The sequence below is a fragment of the Lissotriton vulgaris genome, chromosome 5, assembly GCF_964263255.1.
Source record: "Lissotriton vulgaris chromosome 5, aLisVul1.2, whole genome shotgun sequence".
Lineage (NCBI taxonomy): Eukaryota > Metazoa > Chordata > Amphibia > Caudata > Salamandridae > Lissotriton > Lissotriton vulgaris.
Window position 1 is genome coordinate 1,395,739,054 of NC_141693.1, and position 22,265 is coordinate 1,395,761,318.

General features: G+C 44.3%; 1 protein-coding gene across 1 annotated transcript in view; it reads right to left on the reverse strand.

Moving 5' to 3' along the window:
* MOV10 (Mov10 RNA helicase) overlaps nt 1–22,265 on the reverse strand; it is a 360,143-nt gene that overhangs the window by 151,099 nt on the left and 186,779 nt on the right. Inside the window, exon 10 of the mRNA XM_086923342.1 lies at nt 21,429–21,576. Coding sequence (XP_086779468.1) covers nt 21,429–21,576 — 148 coding nt within the window. The remainder of the gene's footprint in view (nt 1–21,428; nt 21,577–22,265) is intronic.

A 22,265-nucleotide genomic window follows, 5' to 3' on the forward strand; every position in this document is an offset into this window, starting at 1 on the left:
AGGTGGGCGCCGACATAATACACATGCTGTGGAGCTGCCCCCATATTGGCGCATATTGGTGCACAGTGGCCTACCAACTGCACACCTGCACAGGGCACGAGCTACCCTTCACCTGGCCAGTATACCTACTACACAAGTTACAGAGAACAGCAGCCACCAAAGTGACTTCCAGGTTTCTAGACCTGGGAATAGTAGTAGCTAAGAGACTACTCACAAAAAGATGGAAGGCAGCAGATCCACTACATGCGTAGGCATGGTGGCATTCCATTCTTGAATGGGCTAAAGCAGAGGGTATTGCTATCAGGCGAGAGGAAACTTTGGGTTTAAGACAAACCATAGCTGCACAATGGAACACATGCTTAGCCGAACTACAGCAGCACACTAGCGAGGACTCGGGGGACCCCGCAAACCAAGAGACGCAAGGGTTGTAGCCGAACGCAGGCGTAGTTCTTGTGAATATTCACACATTAGTCAATAAATACCTTTCGTGATCCACACTGAACACCACGTCACAGCAGGGTATATAGGGAGCGGGTGTTAACAGAACAGCTCAACAAGAGTACGTACATAGAGAGGTGGAGGGGGATGTTGATTTTTCTTTTCATTAAAGTTTGTTTTACTCTTTTCTGATATTCGCTAACACTCAAAACGTATACCATAATCTGTAATTGGCTGTACACATACCTATAAGTGCTGATCTGTAAATGGAATACGAAATGAACAACAACTAATAGTTATGCAAATCTATGATCTCAACTCTATAGTTGATGTTATGGCAACTGAAACGCCAGAAACAGAGACTAAGCTGTTCACTACAATCCAGTGCTACATGAATGTTCAGTTGAATTGTTGACATGTTCTTTCCTACATTTGTAATTACTGTGACATCATGTAAGCATGTAACAGACAAAAATGCAAAAAATGTAATAAAAGATTTTATTTTTAAAAACATTAGGTGGAGAGAAAGCTACAAACAGTTGCTTTGTTTTTCTAAAGGGTTTAGTCCGGTCTATGTAATAAAGTAAAGCTCTTGACGTCAAGCGTGTGAAGACTCTTTCTGCTACTGAATCAGGGTTTTAGAAAACACTGGTAACTCTATTGATTGATTAAGATGGAAAGCAGAAATTTACCTTTGGAATAAATGTTGGATTTGTTCTAAGAACCACTTTGTTTGGCTGTATTTGTAAAACTGGTTCTTGTATGGTTAAAGCCGGGATCTCACTTACTCTCCTAAGAAAGGTGATTGCGACAAGGAATGCTACTTTCCATGTAAGGAAATGTAATTTGCATTTGTGTAAAGGCTCAAATGGGGACCCATGAGTCTAGTAAGAACAATGTTTAGGTTCCACACTGGAGATGGTGGGAGTCTGGGTGGAATTATCCTTTTAAGGCCTCCCATGAAGGTTTTGATAGCAGGTACTCGAAACAATGACAATTGTCTATTTTGTAAATAGGCGGCAAATGCAGCCAGATGCAATCTGATTGAGGAGTATGCAAGATTGCACCTTCGTACATGTAGCAAATAATGTCTTGTATTGAGGCATCTAATGGGTCAATTTTGTTGTTTTTGCCATAAATAGCGAATCTTTTCCATTTGGCTGCATAGCAAGCTCTAGTAGTGGGGCGTCTGGCTTCCTTAATATTCATACGGTCCTGTGGGAGGTTCAGGTAACCAAACTATAAGACTTCAGAAGCCAGATCGCTAGATTCAGTTGCGCTCGATCTGGGTGCCTTATTTCTCCATGGTTCTGCATCAGAAGCTTTGGGGAGAGCCGTCATTTTTGATGAGGGACTAGTGATAGTTCGAGTAGTGTTGTGGACCATGGTTGCCGTGCCCATGTGGGAGCAACTAGGATCATTTTGAGATTGTTGTTTCAGCTTGCGTACTACTAATGCAATCAGTGGGAGGGACGGAAAAGCGTACGCAAATCTGCCTGACCAGTTCATCCATATCGCATTGCCCTTGGACAACGGGTGTGGGAACCTGGCGGTAAAGGTTGGGCATTTTGCATTTACAGTGAACAGATCTAGGTCTAGGTTTGGAAGAAAGGTTGAAGAACTTGTGGATGAAGTTCCTATACATGTATTTGTTGAGTCTGACGACTTAACAGATCTGCTATCCGATTGCTTACTTCTGGGAGATGTTCCGCCAGGAGATATACGTTTTGTGGAATGGCCCATCTTCATATACTTTGCCCTAGGTGAGCGAGCTGCAGAGAATGTGTTCTTCCTTGGTTTTGTATGTAATGCATTGCTGTCATATTGTCCATCCGGACTAAGACAGTCTTGTCGAGAAGATGTAGCTGGAATGACTTTAAGGCTAGAAATATTGCCAGTAGTTCTAGATGATTGATGTGATGCACTTTTTGTGAGTGGTCCACCTTCCCTGAATTGTATGGTTTAGGAGATGGGTTCCCCAGCCGGTGAGTAATGAGTGTTAGCACTACCTGTGGAACTGGCTCTAGGAACAGCCGCCCTATGGAAAGGTTTTGTGTGTTCCACCACTGCAACGAGCGATGTGTGCGGCTGTCACCAAACACCAGATCTGCAAGTTGTCCTTGAGCCTGGTTCCACTGATGTGCTAAACATTCTTGTAAAGGGCGCATCTGAAGTCTTGTGTGAGGTACAATGAAAATGCAAAAGGCCATCATTCCTATCAGCTGCATAAACACTCGTGCTTGGAGAGAGTATTGGGGCTGAAACCTGTTGATAAGGGTTTGCATGCTGGCTATCCTGGATGGATTCGGCTATGCTAGAGGTTTGCAAGTGTCTATTGTGGCTCCTAGATACTGATGTATGTAGGAGGGTTGAAGGTGTGGCCTGGTGTAGTTCAGTGCGAACCCTAAGTCGTGTAACAGCTGAATTGTTTGATAAATGTGAGCACACTGGTTGTATGAGTTGGCTTTTATCAGCCATTCGTCCAGGAATGGAAATACATGTATTTGCTGTCTCCTCAAGTGTGCTGCTACTACTGCAAGGCAGTTTGTGAACACCCTGGGTGCTGTGGTCACCCCAAATGGAAGGACCTTGAACGAATAGTGACGGCCGTCTACTGTGAACCTGAGGTACTTTCTGTGAGTAGGGTGTATGGGAATGTGGAAGTAGGCGTTCTTGAGATCTCGTGTGGCAAGGAAGTCGCCTTGTTGAGGAAGTGAAAGAACCTGCTGAAGAGTGATCATGTGAAAATGATCTGATTATATGTACAAATTGAGAGGTCTGAGGGCCAGTATTGGCCTTAGAGTCCCGTCTTTTTTGGGGATTAGGAAAAACAGAGAGTAAACCCTTGTTCCCTGATGCTGCACGGGAACTGGTTCCATTGCATGCTTTTGAAACAGTGAAAGAACCTCTCGTTTGAGGAGTGTTAGATGTTCCTCTGACATTGCGCGCTTTTTGGGTGGTATGTTGGGTGGAGTAGCAGTAAGTTCCAAGCAGTAACCAACCTGGATAATTTGTCTTACCCACTTGTCTGTAGTGATGGAATTCCAGACAGGTAGGAAGTGTGATAGTCTCCCTCTGACGGGAGCGGAATGGTCTGGAGGGAGTTGAGGGAAGTCATTGCTTATTAATGGTGGCGGTGCGAGTGTTGTTACCTCGGCCTCTCCCTTTGTTATTTCCCCCGTATCCACCTCTAAAATATCCCCAGTTGAGGGATTTTTGTGTGGTGTTTTTGATGGAAGCAGTGTCTGCGTTGATGTTTTTGGATGCTCCCCTATAGAAGGAGCGTCAAGAGGAACCACGTGGGGATGGAGACTGCAATGCTCCCATGGATTTAGCAGTCACTGTGTCCTTTTTCATTTTTTCTAGAGCTGTGTCTACAGCCGGGCCAAAAAGTGGTTGCCGATTCAACGGCTGTTTGAGGATAGTTGTTTGTACCTCCTGTTTTGAAATCAGAGGTGCGAAACCAGGCATGTCGTCCGAATAACACGCTAGTGTTAACTGCCCTAGAGGCGGTGTCTGCCGCATCAAGGGCACATTTGATTGATGCATTAGTTATTAATTTACCATCTTGAATTAAATAATTGGCCTTGGTCTTATATTGATCAGGTAAATGTTGCAATAGGGTTTCTAGTTGGTCATAGTGACCCCTATCATACCTAGCAAGTAATGGTGTATATTGGCTATCCGCCAGTTATTAGCTGCTTTGGCAGCAACTCGTTTGCCAGAAGCATCTAATAATTTAGACTCCTTGTCCAGAGGTGGCGCATCACTGGAGGTTTGAGAGTTGGCCCGTTTTCTAGTATTAGGGAATCTAAAAGGAGTTGACCTTTGATGTAGGCGGGATAACTGGTAGCGAGTTTATATTTTTTGTCAATTCTTGGATTCAGAATTCTAGTCCTAACAGGGTCCTTGAATATGTCGGGGCATGTTTAATGACACATTTTAACATTGGCAGTGTTTGTACAGTCTTTAGTGACGGTTCAACGTTGTCTAGCAGAAAGTCCTCCTCTGCGGGTTCCAAATGTATTGGGACACCATGGTACTGAGCCGCCCCATTTACAAGTTGGTTAAAACCAATATTGTCATCCGGGGGAGATGGCTTTGTTGGGTATGCATGAGGATTAGGGAGTACTGGAGGATCTACTGGGTCATCATAATTGTCCCAATCGCCCTGTGGTATATCTGTATCATCATCAGGGTGTTCAAAAGGGTCAGTGTCTCCCTCATCCCCTAAATCATCATCATCACCCAGTGCTAGTGGTGAGTTTGGTGGAAGTATAGGAGAGTGTGGAGGAGAGACAGGCTTATTAGGAAGAACAGAAGAGGGTTGTAAAGGTGAAGTAGCACAGTCCTTTACAGGTACTGCAGGAAGGCCTGGGGTGTCCAATTTACTTTTGTTGTGTGGAACAGTAGACATATGTCCTGTTTTAGGGTCTATGTGGAGTGTTTTCGGTTTCGGATCGATATGATCCGGTAGAAAAAGTTCTTCCTCTTCGGTAGATACCGTCGGCGCCGATTTTTTCGGGTTCGAGCGAGGTTTGGAATTCTGCTCCAGAGTTCGAAGGTAGTTTTGGGTCCTTCGCTTCGGTGTGGAGGCAGAAATCTTTTTTGCTTCTGAATGTTCGGTTTTGGATCGGAGGCCTTTTACTTCAGCACGAGGGTGGTCGGTGTGGAGGTCTTTTTAGGAGTAGGTTGCCCCCCCGTGCTTCAGTGCACATGCCACCTGTGGGACATTGATGTGAAGTTAGCTCGGTCCTGAGCTACCAGAATGCTTGTCCTTTATATTCAGAGCCGGGCTCAAGGGGGACGGGGATGCTTTAGAAGTTTGTTTTTGGTCGTGACTGGGGCCAGCAGGCGAAGTCTTGACCAGGGCCTTCTTTTTTGGAAGTGGGATTGGGGCAGTTGTTATCACTCGTTGCCCTGGAGTGATGGGGTGGTCTGAGTTGGAGTCGTCTGCTTCAGATACGATTTCCAGATCCTCAGAATCCTCTTCCGGGATATCGAGGCCCTCATCGAAGATGTCCACCGGTATCGGAGCTGCCTGTGCACCATAATGTGTCATCACAGATCGTCCTTTTTGGATGAAAAGTAGGCGCAGGCCTGGCAATTATTCTGGTCGTGCTCGGGCGAGAGACACAGGATACAAACCTTGTGATGGTCACTGTGTGGAAATTTAGCTCCACACTTGGGGTATTTTTTTTAAATGAAGTCCTTTCCATGAGCCGTAGGCCCGAACGGTGTCGATAGGCCTGGCAATCCGTGTCGATGCCGGAATGGAATATTTGAGGAGCGCGTCAAAGATCACGCGATCGAAAACAATACCGTTGAGTTTTTATGATGATTTGCGCGTCAAAAAGGTTTGGAGAATATGGTGCCGAACCGGAGAGCAGAAGTTACATCCAAACCCGATCCAACGGAGGAGTCATCGATCTCGTGACTACAAAAGGCGTCTTCCAAGACAACAACAAGGTGCAAGCATCCGACCACAACACCAGATTGCGATCTATGCAAAAGTGTACTATCTGTAACTTATATGCCTCGAACATGGACTTTCCCTGTCTTTTGGGGCACAAAACATCTCTTTTCTTCAACTGTACCACTTTTGCTTGCTTTATCATTTGCAATTTTTATGTGCATTCTCAATGTCATTTTTAAATACCTCCAATGACCAGTTAAGCTTGTTTGGACTTCATTTAACCTTGACTAGCTTTGCTGAATGTGTCCTTAGACTGCATGATGCTGAATGGACTGTAATGGTGGGGGTGGTGCAATACATCCAAATCATCTTCTTGATCTCCATCTTTCTAGAAGACAACCAGTCAGAAGTTTTATTTCAGACAGAAACCTGGCTAAAAGAGGATTGTCTGCCTGACATTCCAGTATCGCTGCCCCATGGAGATGTTAAAACAGGCCATTGACTTAATGCTGCCCGATGTCTCAAGTTAAACGGTGACAAAACTGAGGATTTGGCAGTCGGCAAAAACCACTTTGAGACCAGCTAACCTGGCCTTCTTACCTGGGTGACCGACCGTTCTCGAAGCCAAATGTGAAAAGTCTGGGTGTCACACTGGACAGTAAACTTAGCATGGTTGCGTTAGCATAGAGGCTGGCATTCAGCTGCTATGGCCTTCAGAGAGCTCTTCGGAAGATGCATGTTTGGCTATCAGCTATAGTCCGTAGAACGGTGGTTCAAAGTTCAATACTGTTCAGCCTTGACTAAGGGAAACCTATCTGGGAAGCCTGCTCTCTATTACTAACAAACTTCAAGGTTCTACAGAATGCGGCTGCCTGAATACTATTGACATTCCCAAATTTGAATTGGTCTCCCAGGTGCTTGCTGCACTTCACTGGCTGCCAAAATGGAATGGGATTGATTTTAAAGCACTCTGCATAACACACCAGGCGAGGCACAAAGTAGGTATACGTATCTTTCATCACTTGATTAGCTCATATTATGCCAACAGAGAGTTACGATGATCTAATCTAAATCTCCTTTTCATTCCCAGAGTAAAAAGAGCCAGATGCAAGGGCATTCTTTTGCCTCTTGCCCCCAAACTCTGGAATAGTTTAAGGCTAACCGTTAGACAGATCCACAACCTATGCAGCTTTAGAAAACAACTCGAAACTGTTTAAGCTCTTGAGATCAGCACTGGAAAGCGCATTCAGGTAGCCAAGTGTTGAACACAATCTAAATTCACAGATAGATTTAATTCTTCATGTTTTGTTAAGACTGCTCACTATTCTTGAAGAACTAGTCTTACCTGCAGCTCTACTAAAAACCAGCCTCCATTATCAAGATTCAGTGTCGAAACCAGGGTACTCTGATTATATGTACCTTCTTTTCCCTACTATTTTTGCTACAAATCTTTTGAAAGCATCCTTTAATTCCACATGCTCTGCATCCTTGATTTATTGCTAGATAATGTTTGGTAATAGCTAAATGCTCGAAATTGCCACACCTATAACATCTCTTAATGCCACTTTTTCCAGTATCCTTCCAACCTGGTTTGCTTTTAACTGAGTTGGTCAGTTTCCTTTTTTTACTCCTTATCATACACAGTACGTTTTTGCGTGATCTTCACAATTCTAAATGCTGCTCTAGCAAATTTTTTTTAAATCTTAGCTTTCCTCACTATTACAATTACAACCGCTAGAGGGGAATCACCACAAGTCCATAACTTTCCCAGAATATATTCATTGGTAACCTGCATAATGATTTGGTCCCTTAGGAGATCATCATGTAACAGGCAAAATCTACATGTATGTAACTTTATTTTCTCAACACATGCATCTATAGGTTCTGTTCTCCCTTGTTTTCTGTGGAAGAAAATAAATTAGTGAACGCCCATGAATACAGAAGGCGTATAGTAGTCATCTAATGCCTTTAGAAAAAAATCACCTTCAGTAGGTGACCTGGGTATCTTTTCAGTACAGTTTACTTTGAGACAGTAGGGCCCCAAGGAGACAAGGCATTTCTCCATCTATAGCCGACTCCTCATCCTTTATGGAGTCAATGTAATGCAAAAAATAATCCCTCTTCTCTTGACACTTTATGGAAGATTTCCTGATGTAGCCAAAGATGGTTGTGGTGGCGTTGGTGGTAAAATAGTGAAGCACACATTAGGTCTTTTTGCAATATTCATTTAATAATCCAAAATGCAATTCAAAATGCGCATAGGTTGCTGAAAATCCAGAGCTTGGGAGTTAGTGTGAAGTAGTGTTTGCGGAAAACATGCACCACATTGTTTACTTGATAATTCCTCCATGCATGGCAGTTGAAGTGGTGTAGAAAGACAGTTGATTATCCCATGTAAACAAGTGCTAATATTAACTGCATACATATGATACGGCATAGCTGTAAGCCTTGTATGTCAAATGGTGTGTTAACCGATTCAAGTTAGCCATTGCGGCTGTTCACATCATGTGACCTTATTGTGGTGTGATGTAACGCGTTAGGGAATGCACAATCGTGCACATTCCTATCTGCATTTGGTAACATACAAGCACTCACACAGGTAACTGCTCTCAAAGGTAATCCTAGAGCTGTTGTCAGTTAAGGTTTGTAAGAAAAAGTTGCTCACCAATAGTTGCCAGACTAGAGCAGTTCTTCAAATACTGAACAAACACTGGACTACAGGCTGCCTCTACCATCAACTCTCCTTAATTTAACTGGCATGTATTATGAACAATGGTTTTGAGAATGTGAGCAAAGATGTGATGCAACTACTAATGCCATAAAATGAAAAAGGGCCATTATAACACCACAAGTTAATGTACAAAACTGTGGCCCATAACATCCAACTTACAATCAAGCAAGGAAAGCAACTTTATAAAAAGCTAAAAAAGAAAAGTATAAAAGACAGATTAGTCGGGAATGGGTAAACAGCAGGGACTCAGTAGCAAGTGAATGAGAGCATGAGTGAAGTCTCACACTGCACACCACATTGGTCAGGATGGAGTGGGACTAGAGACTTGGAGGGAAAGGTGTGATATGGCTGCTTGTGCAAAGAATGATGCTGAACCACAGAGTGATGTTGAGCACGGGGGGGGGGGAGGGGGGTTGGGGGGTTGGGAGTGAATGATCCACCACACAGTCACCCCGTCACAATGGCCGCACACCCCCCAATAGCAATGGCAATCTTGTGTTGGATGCTCGCATACTAAACATGATAGTTCCTAGTTGAAACCCGACGCACTCATGTTAAGTTTGGAAGGGTTTCCTTGATTTTAGTGGTGTGCACCAACAATATGCAGGATGTAGGAGGTATCGTTCATTACCCTATATGTGCACAGAAAATTATATATCTCTTCTGTTGTGGTCAGTATTTTATAACAGGAGAGTATAAATAAATTGCTATGCTTTATCATTACAGAATGCCTGTAAGACCAGCTTTTGAGAGCACTGGGTTATTATTCTGATTTTCAGAATTGTTTTTACCTTATAACTTGACATGATTTAGGTGTAGGTAGATAAGCAGAAGAAAACTAAATCCTGACTGGAATGAAAGCGGACATTGGTCCCGGAGAGTTGAGCAAAGCTTCTATGCTGAAAACTTCTGGTAAGTAAATTCTAAATTCTTAATTGCTTGTGCTTTACTTTTCAGGGTACTTTGTTTCACTACACAGTGAACTGAACTAGCTATGTGTTGATTTCAGTCAGAAAAAATGCCTTGTTCTGCATTGTAACTTGACATGTTAAGCAACCTGGAGTTGACCGTGACAGAGGAAGTGACACACATTTTGAAATCAATGGCAAGCGGTAAGACACCTGCTATTTATTATTTGGATATTGAATTCTACATTTAGCATTAACTTTCTGGTTCCTAAGCACGAAAAGTATTTGGGGGAAACTCTTACTGAAGGGTCTATTGGCGACACAATGAAAGACACAATTACAGTATTGTAGCACAAATCAGATGATTGTAGAAAGTAAAGACAAAGGATATTAATCAGTGTTTACTTCTTGAAAAGCACTGCTTCCCATTTGGCCCCAGTAATGCAGAAGCTGCCCTATTCAGGCCAGGAGGGCTTCAAACAAGCAGGAATATTATGGCTAACCTAAGGCGACTATTTACACTGTTGGATACACAGGCAAACTGATGGTCATAAAGGTGTGGCCAATCTGGATACACAAAAGGTGTTCAACATTTTATGCTAGCAATATAGGACTTGATGCTTTCAGCCTCATGCAGTCATAGAAGGAATATGCTACTTACCAGTATGCATCTGTTCTTGGCATGTGGGGCTACTGACATTCATATCTGTGCATAGATCTCCGCCTAGTGTTGGGTCCGGATGATTGCACCTTGTTGTCCTGGAAGAGTCTTCGAAGTATCACGAGATAGGTGACTCCTCCCCTGGACTACAGTGCGCCTGGGCATTTTCTCCATCCTCAGATTGTTTTTCGCCATTGTAGCAGAGATGGAGATAGTAAAGTAAGAGCTGGCCATGCAAAAGATAATGGTGCAGCTGTGACAGGCGCCGGGGAGGAGTTCGGGCGATATGAATGTTAGCAGCCCTACATGCCAAGAACAGATGCATACTGGTAAGTAGCATATTCCGTTCGAGGCATGTGGGCTGCTGAATTCATATCTGTGCATAGACTCTATAGCAGTATCTCCTCTAGCGGTTGTTACCTGTGCCAGCTGCAGCAGTTTGAAAAAGAGTTTTGAGGACAGCCTGGCCTACTGCAGCTTGCTGCTTTGCTTGCACGTCTACACAGTAGTGTTTTGTGAAAGTGTGGAGAAGTGTGGCTCACTGGTTAGAGCAGGCAGACCCTGAAGCAGAGGTCAGACCCGGGACCAGGGTTCAATTCCCGACGCGGCAGGGTCTTGAGCTCAAATATCACGGACTCGATCATTCTCGCTTCGGTGCTTGACCTAATCATGGGTTCACACTCTGCAACTCTGGGCATTAAGCTTGCTTAATCTCCACAACGGCCCCCCGCGGCGGGATGCCTGGCTTTCACCTTGGGGATGCCCTGTAGGGGCTATCTCACAGGGAAAAGCCAGGACGGGTTCCCAAGGCAATCGCTTAGAGACCCCTGGGTGATAAGCGCTATATAAATCCAACATACAATACAATACAAAGTGAGTATGGTAGTCCATGTGCTCTACATATGTCTTCAAGAGGAATATTCCCTAGGAAAGCCATGGATGCCCCCATTTTTCGCGTAGTGTGTGCTCTTGGGGGGACAGTTAAAGTGCATTTAGCCTTTTGATAACATATTTGAATCCATTTAACGATCCATCTGGCTATTCCTGACTTTGATATTGGATTTCCTTTATGTTGTGGTGAAAAAGCAACAAATAATTGCTTTGTTTTCCTAAATGATTTCGTTCTGTCCACATAATAAAGCAGAGCTCTCTTTACATCCAGTGTGTGTAGGGCTCTTTCAGCTACTGACTGGATTTTGGAAGAATACTGGCAGTTCTATTGATTGTGCCAAAAGTCATATCCAATTTCCATATTAATCAAACTTAGGGTTTGTTCTAAGAACTACCCTGTTAGCACGAACTTGCATGAAGGGTTCTTGAATTGTTAGTGCTTGTAACTCGCCTGAGTGAGGTAATGGCAATCAAAAATGCCACCTTCCACGTTAAGAATTGCAGTTCCCATGAGTGTAGAGGTTCGAAAAGAGGTCCCATAAGTCTGGTAAGTACTATATTTAGATTCCAGACTGGGGAAGGTGGGTGTCTTGGAGGGATCATCCTTTTAAAACCCTCCATAAAATCCTTTATTGCTGGTACTCTAAACAGTGAAGGGTGTTGCCTGTTTTGAAGGTATGCTGCTATAGCAGCGAGGTGTAGTCTTATGGAAGAGTATGCTAGGTTGCATCTTTGAAGATGCAGCAGGTAACATATAATGTTCTGTATGGAAGCATCTAAAGGTTTGATTTGGTTATTGTTGCAGTAAATAACATCTCTTCCATTTAGCTGCATAGCACGCTCTCGTAGTTGGTCGTCTTGCCTCTTTAATGATGTTCATGCAGTCTGGAGGCAAGTTAAGGTATCCAAATTCTAAGACTTCAGGAGCCAGATCGCTAGGTTCATCTGATTGGGATCTGGGTGTCTGATTTCTCCATGGTTCTGAGTTAGAAGATGGGGTGCGAGGCACAGCCTTTGATGAGGAACTACTGAAAGTTCCAGGAACGTTGTGTACCATGGCTGTCTTGCCCATGTGGGAGCAACTAGGATCAGTGTGAGTGACTGCTGCCGCAGTTTGCGTGCCACCAGCGGAATCAGTGGTGCTGGGGGAAAAGCATACGCAAATCTTCCGGACCAGTTCATCCATATCGCATTGCGTTGTGACGACAGATGTGGAAACTTGGCGGGCAAAGTACTGGCATTTTGAGTTTTCGTTTGTGGAAAACAGGTCTATCTCCGGGTGCCCCCACTGCCTGAAGAATGGTTGGAGAACTTGGGGGTGAACCTCCCATTCGTGTAGTTGCTGGCTGTGCCTGCTGAGCAGGTCTGCCATTTGATTGTCTTTCCCTGGGAGGTGTTCTGCCAGGAGAAAGATATCTTTTGGAATTGCCCACTTCCATATGCTCTGTGCTAAGTGGGACAGCGGTGGAGAGTGTGTTCCTCCCTGTTTCTGGATATAGTACATTGCTGTCATGTTGTCCATCCGGTTCAACACAGTCTTGCTGTACAAATATTTTTGGAATGCTTTCAGGGCTAGGAATATCGCTAGCAACTCTAGTTGGTTGATATGCAGTTTCTTTTGCTTGATTGTCCAGAGCCCTTGTACTGTGTAGTGAAGGAGGTGGGCTCCCCAGCCTGTCAGTGATGCGTCCGCTGTTAGTACTAGTTGTGGAACCGGCTCTTGGAACAGTTGCCCCTTGGAAAGGTTTTGTGGGTTCCACCACTGCAGAGAGTTGTGAGCGCGACTGTCTACCAACACTAGGTCTTTTAGTTGTCCTTGAGCTTGGTTCCACTGCCGTGCTAGGCATTCTTGCAATGGACGCATTTGAAGTCTGGCATGGGGGACAATGAATATGCAGGAGGCCATCATGCCTATGAGCTGCATGAAGACTCGAGCTGGAAGAGTGTGTTGTGGCAGAAATTTGCGAATGAGCATCTGCATGCTGGCTATCCTCACTGAGTTTGGGTATGCCTTTGCCACTGAGGTATCTATAGTAGCTCCCAGATATTGTTGTGTGTGGGACGGTTGTAGATGAGATTTTGGGTAGTTTATGGAAAACCCTAGGCTGTGTAGCAGCTGAAGTGTTTGAGACGTGTCTCTTGCACACTGTTGGTACGATTTTGCTTGTATCAGCCAATCGTCTAGGTACGGGAACACATGGATGTGTTGCCTCCTGAGATGTGCAGCTACTGTCGCTAAGCATTTTGTAAACACTCTTGGAGCCGTGGTCACCCCGAAGGGGAGAACCTTTAATTGGTAGTGTTGACCTTCTATTGTGAACCTGAGATATTTTCTGTGAGCTGGATGGATGGGTATGTGAAAATACACGTCCTTGAGGTCCAATGTTGCTAGGAAGTCTCCTTGCTGTAGCAACAGGAGCACTTGCTGTAATGTGATCATATGGAAGTGTTCCGACAATATGTATTGATTTAGGGGTCTGAGGTCCAATATTGGTCTGAGTGAACCGTCATTCTTGGGAATAAGGAAGTATAGGGAGTATACTCCTGTCCCTTGGTATTGGAAAGGGACTGGCTCTATGGCCCCCTTTTCCAGCATGCATTTCACCTCTTGTTGTAGCAGGGTGATGTGTTCTTTGGACATAGGACAGTGTCTAGGTGGTATGTTTGGTGGGGTAGAGGTGAGTTCTAGGCAATAACCATACTGGATAATTTGTCTTACCCACCTGTCCGTGGTAATTGCGTTCCAGACAGGTAGGCATTGTTGGAGTCTGCCTCCGACCGGTGTTAGGTGGTCTGGAGGTAGCGTGATGAAGTCACTGTTTTGTGGCAGTGGAGGCTCTGGTGTTATTGCCTCCACGTCCTCTTCCCTGGTTATTGGTGCCCCTATAACCTCCTCTGTTGGAGTTCTTGTTAGGAACCTTGGGTGTTGCCTTTGTATGTAGATGAGGTCTGTGAAGTATTGCCTCTTGTAGCTGCTCTGTATGAGGAGCGTCGAAAGGAACCTCTGTGTTCCTGAAACTGCAATGCACCCATTGATTTTGCAGTTTGTGTCTTTCTTCATTTTGTCTAAAATGGTGTCGACTGTAGGGCCAAAAAGGAAGTTTTGATTGACTGGTTGGTTAAGAATGGTGGACTGCACCTCGTTCTTAAAGCCCGAAATACGCAGCCATGCAGGTCGTCGTAGTAAAACGCTAGTGTTAATAGACCTGGCTGCAGTGTCGGCTGCGTCAAGCGCACATTTGATGGAGGCGTTTGTAATACATTTTCCCTCCTGTATGAGGTCATTAGCTTGGGCTTTAAAAGACTCAGGCAGGTGTTGCATTAAGCTTTCAAGATGGTCATAGTGTGCTCTGTCGTAACGAGCTAGCAGAGCTTGTGTATTCGCAATTCTCCATGAATTGGAGTCCTGTGGTGCTACCCTTTTACCGAGGCCTCTAGTATTTTGAACTCTATCAGGAGGAGGAGCCTCCCCTGTTGTCTGTGAGTTGGCCCTTTTGCGTGCATTAGCCACTATCAGTGAGTCTAATGGTAACTGACCTGATTTTGATAGGATCTGTAGGGGCTGCTCTATATTTCTTTTCAATCCTGGGATTGATTACGTGTGCCCTGGCTGTATCTTTAAATATATCAGGCGCGTGTTTTAATACCACCTTTAGCATAGGAAGTGTTCTGACGTTTTACTCCGAAGTAGGGAAAATGTCAAATAAGAAGTCTTCGTCTGTGCGCAGCACTTCCAACCTGCTAGCTTTTAGGAAGGGCCTTAAAACTTGGCTTTTTGCTCTCTAGATTTGCTCTTCTTTTTGATTTCTGGTCTCTTTTTCTTTTGCCCCGTTGTGTTCTCTGTTACAGGTTAAAAATAAAAGCGCCGGGACACTCCTTGGAGTAGCCGAGCGCTATAAAAGACACAGATAACAAAACATAACATATAGGGTCATTGTGCATGTCTACGTTGTGGTACTGCGCTGCCCTGTCTATTAGTTGGTTGAAGACAATGGTGTCGTCAGTAGGTGACGGCTTTGTTGGGTATGAGGAGACGTCAGGGATGGGATGGGTGTCATATGGGTCAGTTGGCTCTCCCCATGGTTCATTTTGGGGGTTAGGATCCTCTGGATAGTCCTAATCATGCTGAGGATCTTCCCCCGTGTCGCACTCATTGTCCGCATAGTGAGAAGGAGAGTAAGGAGCAAATGGCATACGAGGCATAGTGGGATAGAAAGGAATGAAGGGTCTAGAAGGAGAAGTCCCAAAGTCCTCCTTCTTTAGAGGAATGGGGGAATGAGAGTCCGTGTCCAGTAGTCTCCTCTTCCTGTGTAGGATTGAGACTTTACCAGTCTCAGGATTAATATATATTTTAGCCTGGTCGTTTGATGGATCCGGCAGGAAGAGTTCTTCTTCCACTGTCCGTGGTGTGTCTTTGATTTCTTCGGCTTAGTCTGTTTTGGATCGACTATTTCCTCTGGGTCAATACTCCCTTCTGTTTCGACGACTTTCGGTGCCTTATTGCTTTTTCTCGGCTCGGACCCTTTGTTCGAGTCGACGAATGATTTCGGATTGACCGGGTTTTTCGGTTCGACACGCTTCTTGTGCTCAACAGGTTTTTTCGGTTCACTGTCCTTTGTCGAGTCGATGGCTTTTTTCGGATCGACCGGTGTTTTTGGAGCACTTGTCTTTGGTTCGATAGCCTTCTCTGGCTCGATCACAGGCTTCGATACGGCACCCTTTACGTGGGCGACCTTCTTTGGTTCGGCGACCTTCGGCACAGCGGGCTTTTCTGGCTCGACGGCCTTCTTCGGGTCGGGGCCCTTCGGCTCGGTGGCCTTCTTGGGTTCTAGAACCTTCTTTGGGATCACGTTACTTGGCCCTGGGTCTCTGAAGGCTTAGTTTTTGGTTTCGGAGCCGAGCCGGACGGCGGGGCTGGCAAATTGTTTCTTCGGATCTTGGCTAAGGCATTTTGGCGATGCCTCGACCGGAGCCTTTGGTAACAGGGTAAGCTGTGTCGGTGGCAGTGTACTCACGATTTGCCCCGGTGGGATCTCTTCGTCGGAGTCCCAGTAGTCCTCGACGGTGACTATCGCTAGGTCCGAATCTTCAGCTTCTGGAAGTTCTTGGTCATCATCGAAGAGGTTGTCTGGTTCCGGTGCCTGTCGCTGCATCTCTTGCCTAGCGGCCCGTCGAATCCGGATGTTTTTCTTCTAACGGAATTGGGCACAGGCTGGGCAGGTTTCTTCCTTATAGTCTGGTAATAGGCACTTGTTGCATACTGAGTGTTTGTCAGTATGCGGGAACTTGGAGTGGCATTGTGGGCACCTTTTGAACGGGCTTCTTTCGATCGACAGCAGGCCCACGTGACGTCGAATAGGCCCAACGGCCTGCGTCGATGACGGGTTCGAGATGGAAAGTTCGATAGAGTCAATAAGTACCGAGCGAAAAAAATACCGAAGTCGAAGGCCTTTTGGCCTTTAGAAAAGTTTTGTTTCGATTCCGAAGTTGGAGTATAGGAATAACATCCGAAGCCAATGGCGGAAAAAAACAATCTGAGGATGGAGAAGATACCCATGCGCACTGTAGTACAGGGGAGGAGTCACCTATCTCATGATACTTCGAAGACTCTTCCAGGACAACAAGGTGCAATCATCCGAACCCAACACTAGGCGGCGATCTATGCACAGATATGAATTCAACAGCCCACATGCCTCGAACATAGTTGTTATATACTCAACCTGTTTCACAAATATAAATGAATAAAAGGATAGTGGCACTTTCAGCTATAAAAAGGGGCAACCATCAAGGATGTTCACTTTCTTCGGAAGCCAAAGCATTAATTAGCAAACTTTGATGGCACCAAGCTTGCCATCTCTCTATCCGTATGGTGAATTATTCTACGTATTAGAGTGATGCAGATGTCACAAAAATCAGAATGGCAATCTGCAAACAGTTGACCAATTATATGCGTGGGTGCTGGAACCTTGAAAAACAGGTGACATTTCCTTAAGAACCTTATTGCCAACACAACACTAAGATCATTGGTCTCTGTTGGTAAGATACTTATGGCTCTAAGAGGCTCCTAGGCCCTGCGGCCCCAAGATGGTGCTGAACATGAACACTAATCAGGATGACTAAGGTATACACTGAGAACAGAGTGTGAGGGTTGAGAGGAGCTTCATGCCAAAAGACCAAGACAGACCATGCTGAATCACAACCTACTTTTGCTTAAGGCTAGTTTGAGTGACACTTAGCCTTCATTGCTTGGCTTATCAGCCTGCCTGGCAATGTAGACAAGAATAGTTGGCAATGCCATTACATTTCAAATTAGACTCATAGTTCATAACAGGTATACAGGTGTGATCTATCTTGGAGACTTGCACTAGGACCAAAGGGAGGAGTAGGACTGCAAATATCAACATAAACAAAGGTTTAAGCATTAACCAATATGTTGCAATATTTTTGCTGTTCATGTTGCTCATAAGCATTGCAGCTACTATTCTGTTTTTTTCCAAAGTTACTACTCACATTGTGTGCACTAGGACAGGATTTTATTTTTAAAATAAATATTTAAAATATATCTATTGCTTCTTACTGTTCTTGAGGGTGCTTTTCTGTTATAAAAGCGGGTATTGAGTCCGCTACTCAGCCCTTTGATATCACCCAGAACTAATCATTAACAGAAACACATTTCAATCAGATACTGGTCATTGTTTTGTGGGGAGGTTGCAGCCCAACTAACTTTGTCTCAGTTTGGCACACTGACAGTGCCAGTGTGAAGAGATGGCTCATAACTGGCATTCTCCAGTTTCAAGGCTCATAAGCTTAGTATGACGGTAATAAAAGATTAAACAAAAAAAAGACTTGATCTTAAAAATAGTAAAGCTGATATCTTGCGTTAGTCAAAATCATGCCATTAGTTTTTTCATCCCTAGATGGTAGACCTGTCGCATGTCTCCCCAGTCTTACGTGTGCGCCTGTCCCAGGGCTAGTAATGTTATCAAAGAAAATCCAGGTGCGAAAAAATGTCATTTGATGTGAACAACAATCATGCAGAAGGATGAATTCCTGCAAGCCGGTCGCCAGAAAAAAAAAAACTAAAAAAAACTCCAAATATGATTACCTTGCTTTAAAATTTTACAGGGACCAATACAAAGCATTTCTTGGTCATGGCTAGCAACAAAGACCTTATGGATCATACCATAACACTTACAGTGGGCTTACAGCCAACTCAAGGATTATCATTAGCTAGCTTTATTGTCACATATTTGCTTGCTTCTCATTCCATTACCTTTCTTCCTCTATATTGAGCCTACTAACAGCACATACTGGCTTGTTGTAAAAGACACAATGTGGGCTTACCAAGAACGTACAGGGGCTTATAGCCAGCCCATTGCTTTCCTATGGTTTCCCAGTTGCTTGCTTCTTATAGAAAGGCATTTCATATCCTAAATTGTACATCTTGTGTTTGCCACCCTCTGGAGCATAGTCTGTTTACAATCTCTTATTGGCTGGCTTCTGTCTTTCCACTGCCCACTATTAGGAAGTTACTTTTTTCTTTTCACTTAAGCCCTCCACAAGAGCGCTTTTTATGGTGTATTTCTTTCCCTCCCCAATTTGCTCTTTTGGGTACTGCTTTTTCCCCTCTACCGGCACGCCCTGTGGCTTCCCTCCACCCGTTCCTCTATTGTCCCAAACACCCACTTTCCTTTTGGACAGAAAATTAATGCCAACTCATCCACCCTAAAAACAAACAAAAAAGCAACACAAAAAAAACTCTGGTGCTACAGCTTTTTCATTCATTTTTAGGTCTTGCCTGCGCAGCGCGCATGCGCTGCTTAGGAGTACCTTGCTTGTGGCAGCATCCACCTAATGGGAGCAAGCGGGGCCGCACCACAAGCAGGAGTGCAGTGCTTGAAAATGAGCAGCCTGTGTGCGCACGCACGCAGCACTGCTGGGCTTGTGTTAAACAGCGGTGTGCGCAGGGGCCATTTTTTGTTCAAAATACTTGTTCTCCGGCTCTCTTATTCATCTTTTCACTGGCCCGCTGCCTCTCTCTCTCTAGTTGTACTACTTTCTTCTGGTTTCTTTTTGTCTTTTCACCCTCTATCCTATTTCCATTCACTTACTTGCTACCTTTCCGTCTGTCGGTCTTTCTTTCTCTCCCTCTCTTCTCTCATTCTCTCTTCCTTCCGCCTTTCCTTTCTCTATCTTCCTCATTTTTTTTTTCCTTGCTTGGTCTCTATGACTCATTCCGTTTGTCCTCACTTCTCTTGCTCCCTCTTGTTTTACTGCCATCTCTTCCAGCTCTCTTTAGTTCCTGCTTTCTGCATTTTGCTGCCTTCTAACCGTAGCTTTCGCTTTCCGCCAGAATTTGCATTCCGGCCATGAGTCTGAGGGGGGTCCTTCTCCGAGAACAGCGGGGGGCAGGCTGCTTGGGTTTGATTTTTGAACGTAATCACTCAGCTGCTAACTATGGTTTGGTGATTTGTTGCCAATTTGATTTCACTGTTGTTTAAATACTGATATGTGATTTACACAAAAGTTCTTTATCAGAATTATTCACTTGCACCAGCATAGACATAGGGCATAAGAACCCCCCTGTAACTTGACCATTTGCCAAGTTGTGAAAATAGTGCTTGTGTGTTTCAGGGAACACTGGTTTGCAAGGAAATTTCTCATGCCCTTCTATAATCAGACGGTTTATAATTGGTTGCACAGAATGCCTGGCGATGAAGGATGGCTGCCCTGAACTATTTACTGTATGCCGTCTGCAGGGTATTTTTAGGTCCCATCTGGGACGCCCAGACTTTGACCCGCCAAGCAGCCCTTTTATTGCACACACCGGCATCAGGAAAAGCTGGTAGCTTTCGCTTTCCGCCGGAGTTTGCATTCCGGGCATGAGTCTGAGGGGGGTCCTTCTCCGAGAACAGCACGGGGCTGGCTTGTTTGTTGCAGAGCCTCCCTGGGACCTTTGACTCCAGTTCTCTACTCCTCTCTCTTATCCCCCTCCTACTGCTCAACACTCTTGCCCCCCGTATTCTGAGCCAGGAATAACACTGGGGCACTGATTACCTCCACTGCACACATGGCGCTAATTGCTTCGCATCACATATACTTTCTTTTCATTCTTAAAATCCAGAAAACAACAGAAGGGGTTTGGGACAAGACCAGGCAAGCCTCTAACTATAAACTATAAGTAAATAGTAATCAGTGATGCACCATGCATCAGCATTAATACAGCATGCCCCCTTTTATACAGCCACCCTCTTATTATATCATAATAATGCCACCAAGGTTAATAGTCACACATGCGTGCTTGTCACCATTACACCAGCCACGACCCGCCTTGGCACCCATACTCAAGGCATGCTGCCCATTCATCTCGGCTAATTTCAAATTGACTTTAAATAAAAAGTGTACGATTGTTCGAAAATGTTGTATGTGGGCGTGCTAATAGGGGATAATCTGCTGCATCGCTAAATTTATAAGTTCCCAAAGGCGAGACCTATTGGCTATGCCAATAATTGTTTATTTTATGTGCGGATCCATCACGTATCAGTAACAAAAAAAATAGTGCATATTTTATTTTTTGCTTTTGGTCATGCTATGCACAGTATAATGCGGAAGCTCTACACCATCACGTCACTTTTCCTTTACAAGTACTTTGTGATGGTGTACGTTTCTTTGATAGCATCCTAAATACGGACTCTGCATGGCCACCCCAACATCTGCATTGGCATGCTATGTATCTCTCTCTTCGACCCCACCCGACCATTTCTCCCCCCCCAACCTGTATTTGTTTAAATCAAAAATTATTACCTCCTTTAGCCTCAGGTTCATTTATTTCTCCTCTGTCCATTCCCACTGCTTCCTCCACCCTCTTTGTTGCGTCCTTACCCCTCATTATCCTTTAAATATTTTGAGTGTCTAGTGCCTGCCATTTCTTCCAGGCTGCCCAGTTTCCCAAAAACTAGTTTTTCACGAGCAATATTTTTATTTTGTTTTAGTTTACTGCTCTATGTGGCATCCTCAGTCAATAAAAGAAAAAATGGCACCCATGCCATTTCAAAGGCACATGCTTAGAGAAGGATGCAGCAGCTAGCGGCATCCTAAGGTGCATGTATGTATCCAGGTCAATGCTTTTTTTTGGTATAGAATTGGCAACAATTTTTTTTTGCTGATGCTGCACAGTTCCAGCAAAGCCAAAAGGCCAAAAAGGTTTTAGCAAATATCGGTTAAGTTGGGTGGTGTACTAAAATCCAGATACAAATATGTCTCTTACCACATGCGCAAAGGCGTAGCAACAATTACAATCCTTCAGAAGAAGAGTCACTTCTAAACTAAAATGATTTAACTGCAAGGACACAAAGTGCAAGAGAATGTAACACATATAGTTACCTGCTTAATTGATTCAACAAGGGTGACTGTTTTACCAGTTCCAGGTGGCCCAAAAATCAGGTATGGAGCAGGCCTGGAGGATCCAGTCACTATCTGATGAACAGCATTGAACTGTTCCTTGTTACTCTCCAGGTTGCGATCGAAGAGTCTAAATAAATTCAGAACAGAGACAGGAAAGGTAATATCCTGAATGGGATCCACCAGCCATCAGTACCAATCAATAGAAGTAAACATTTACTGGTAGTTAACTTTCCTTAATGTGGACACTGAATAATCTTAAATTCCCCAAACAATCAAAAAGAGAAATCCTAAGCAAATAACTGTTCGTGCCTTAGATCCGATTGTGCAAACATAAGAGTCTCTTTTAGCCATGCGGTCGCCCAGTGTTAAGCTATAGCTCTGCATATTTTAAAAACATAACTTGTATAAAGACAATAGTACATTCACGTTTCCAAAGTAAATTTGAAGCTGAATGACACAGGTATCCCAACCATCAATCAATAGACATTACATGTCATGTTAACCAAATTAATATCCATGATTAGCATCCAGGGTGAGAATTCCAAACCCCAGTTTGCAGGAGACTAAAACTGAAGATGCGACTCACCGGAAATACCATTAATCGCAACACAAGGGTGAAGCTTCCAGTCAGCTTTTTTAGATTTTCCCAGAAAGCTAAAAATTAAGTTTGTGTGATGTGGGCTTTAATTTTTATTTATTTTTTATAAATCCTGCACCAGCCAATGTCCTCCAGCCACTCCAATGTTGAATACAGTAAACCTTTTGAAGGTTATATATTCAGAGAAAACATACAAGTCAGTTGTGAAGTCCAGTGTG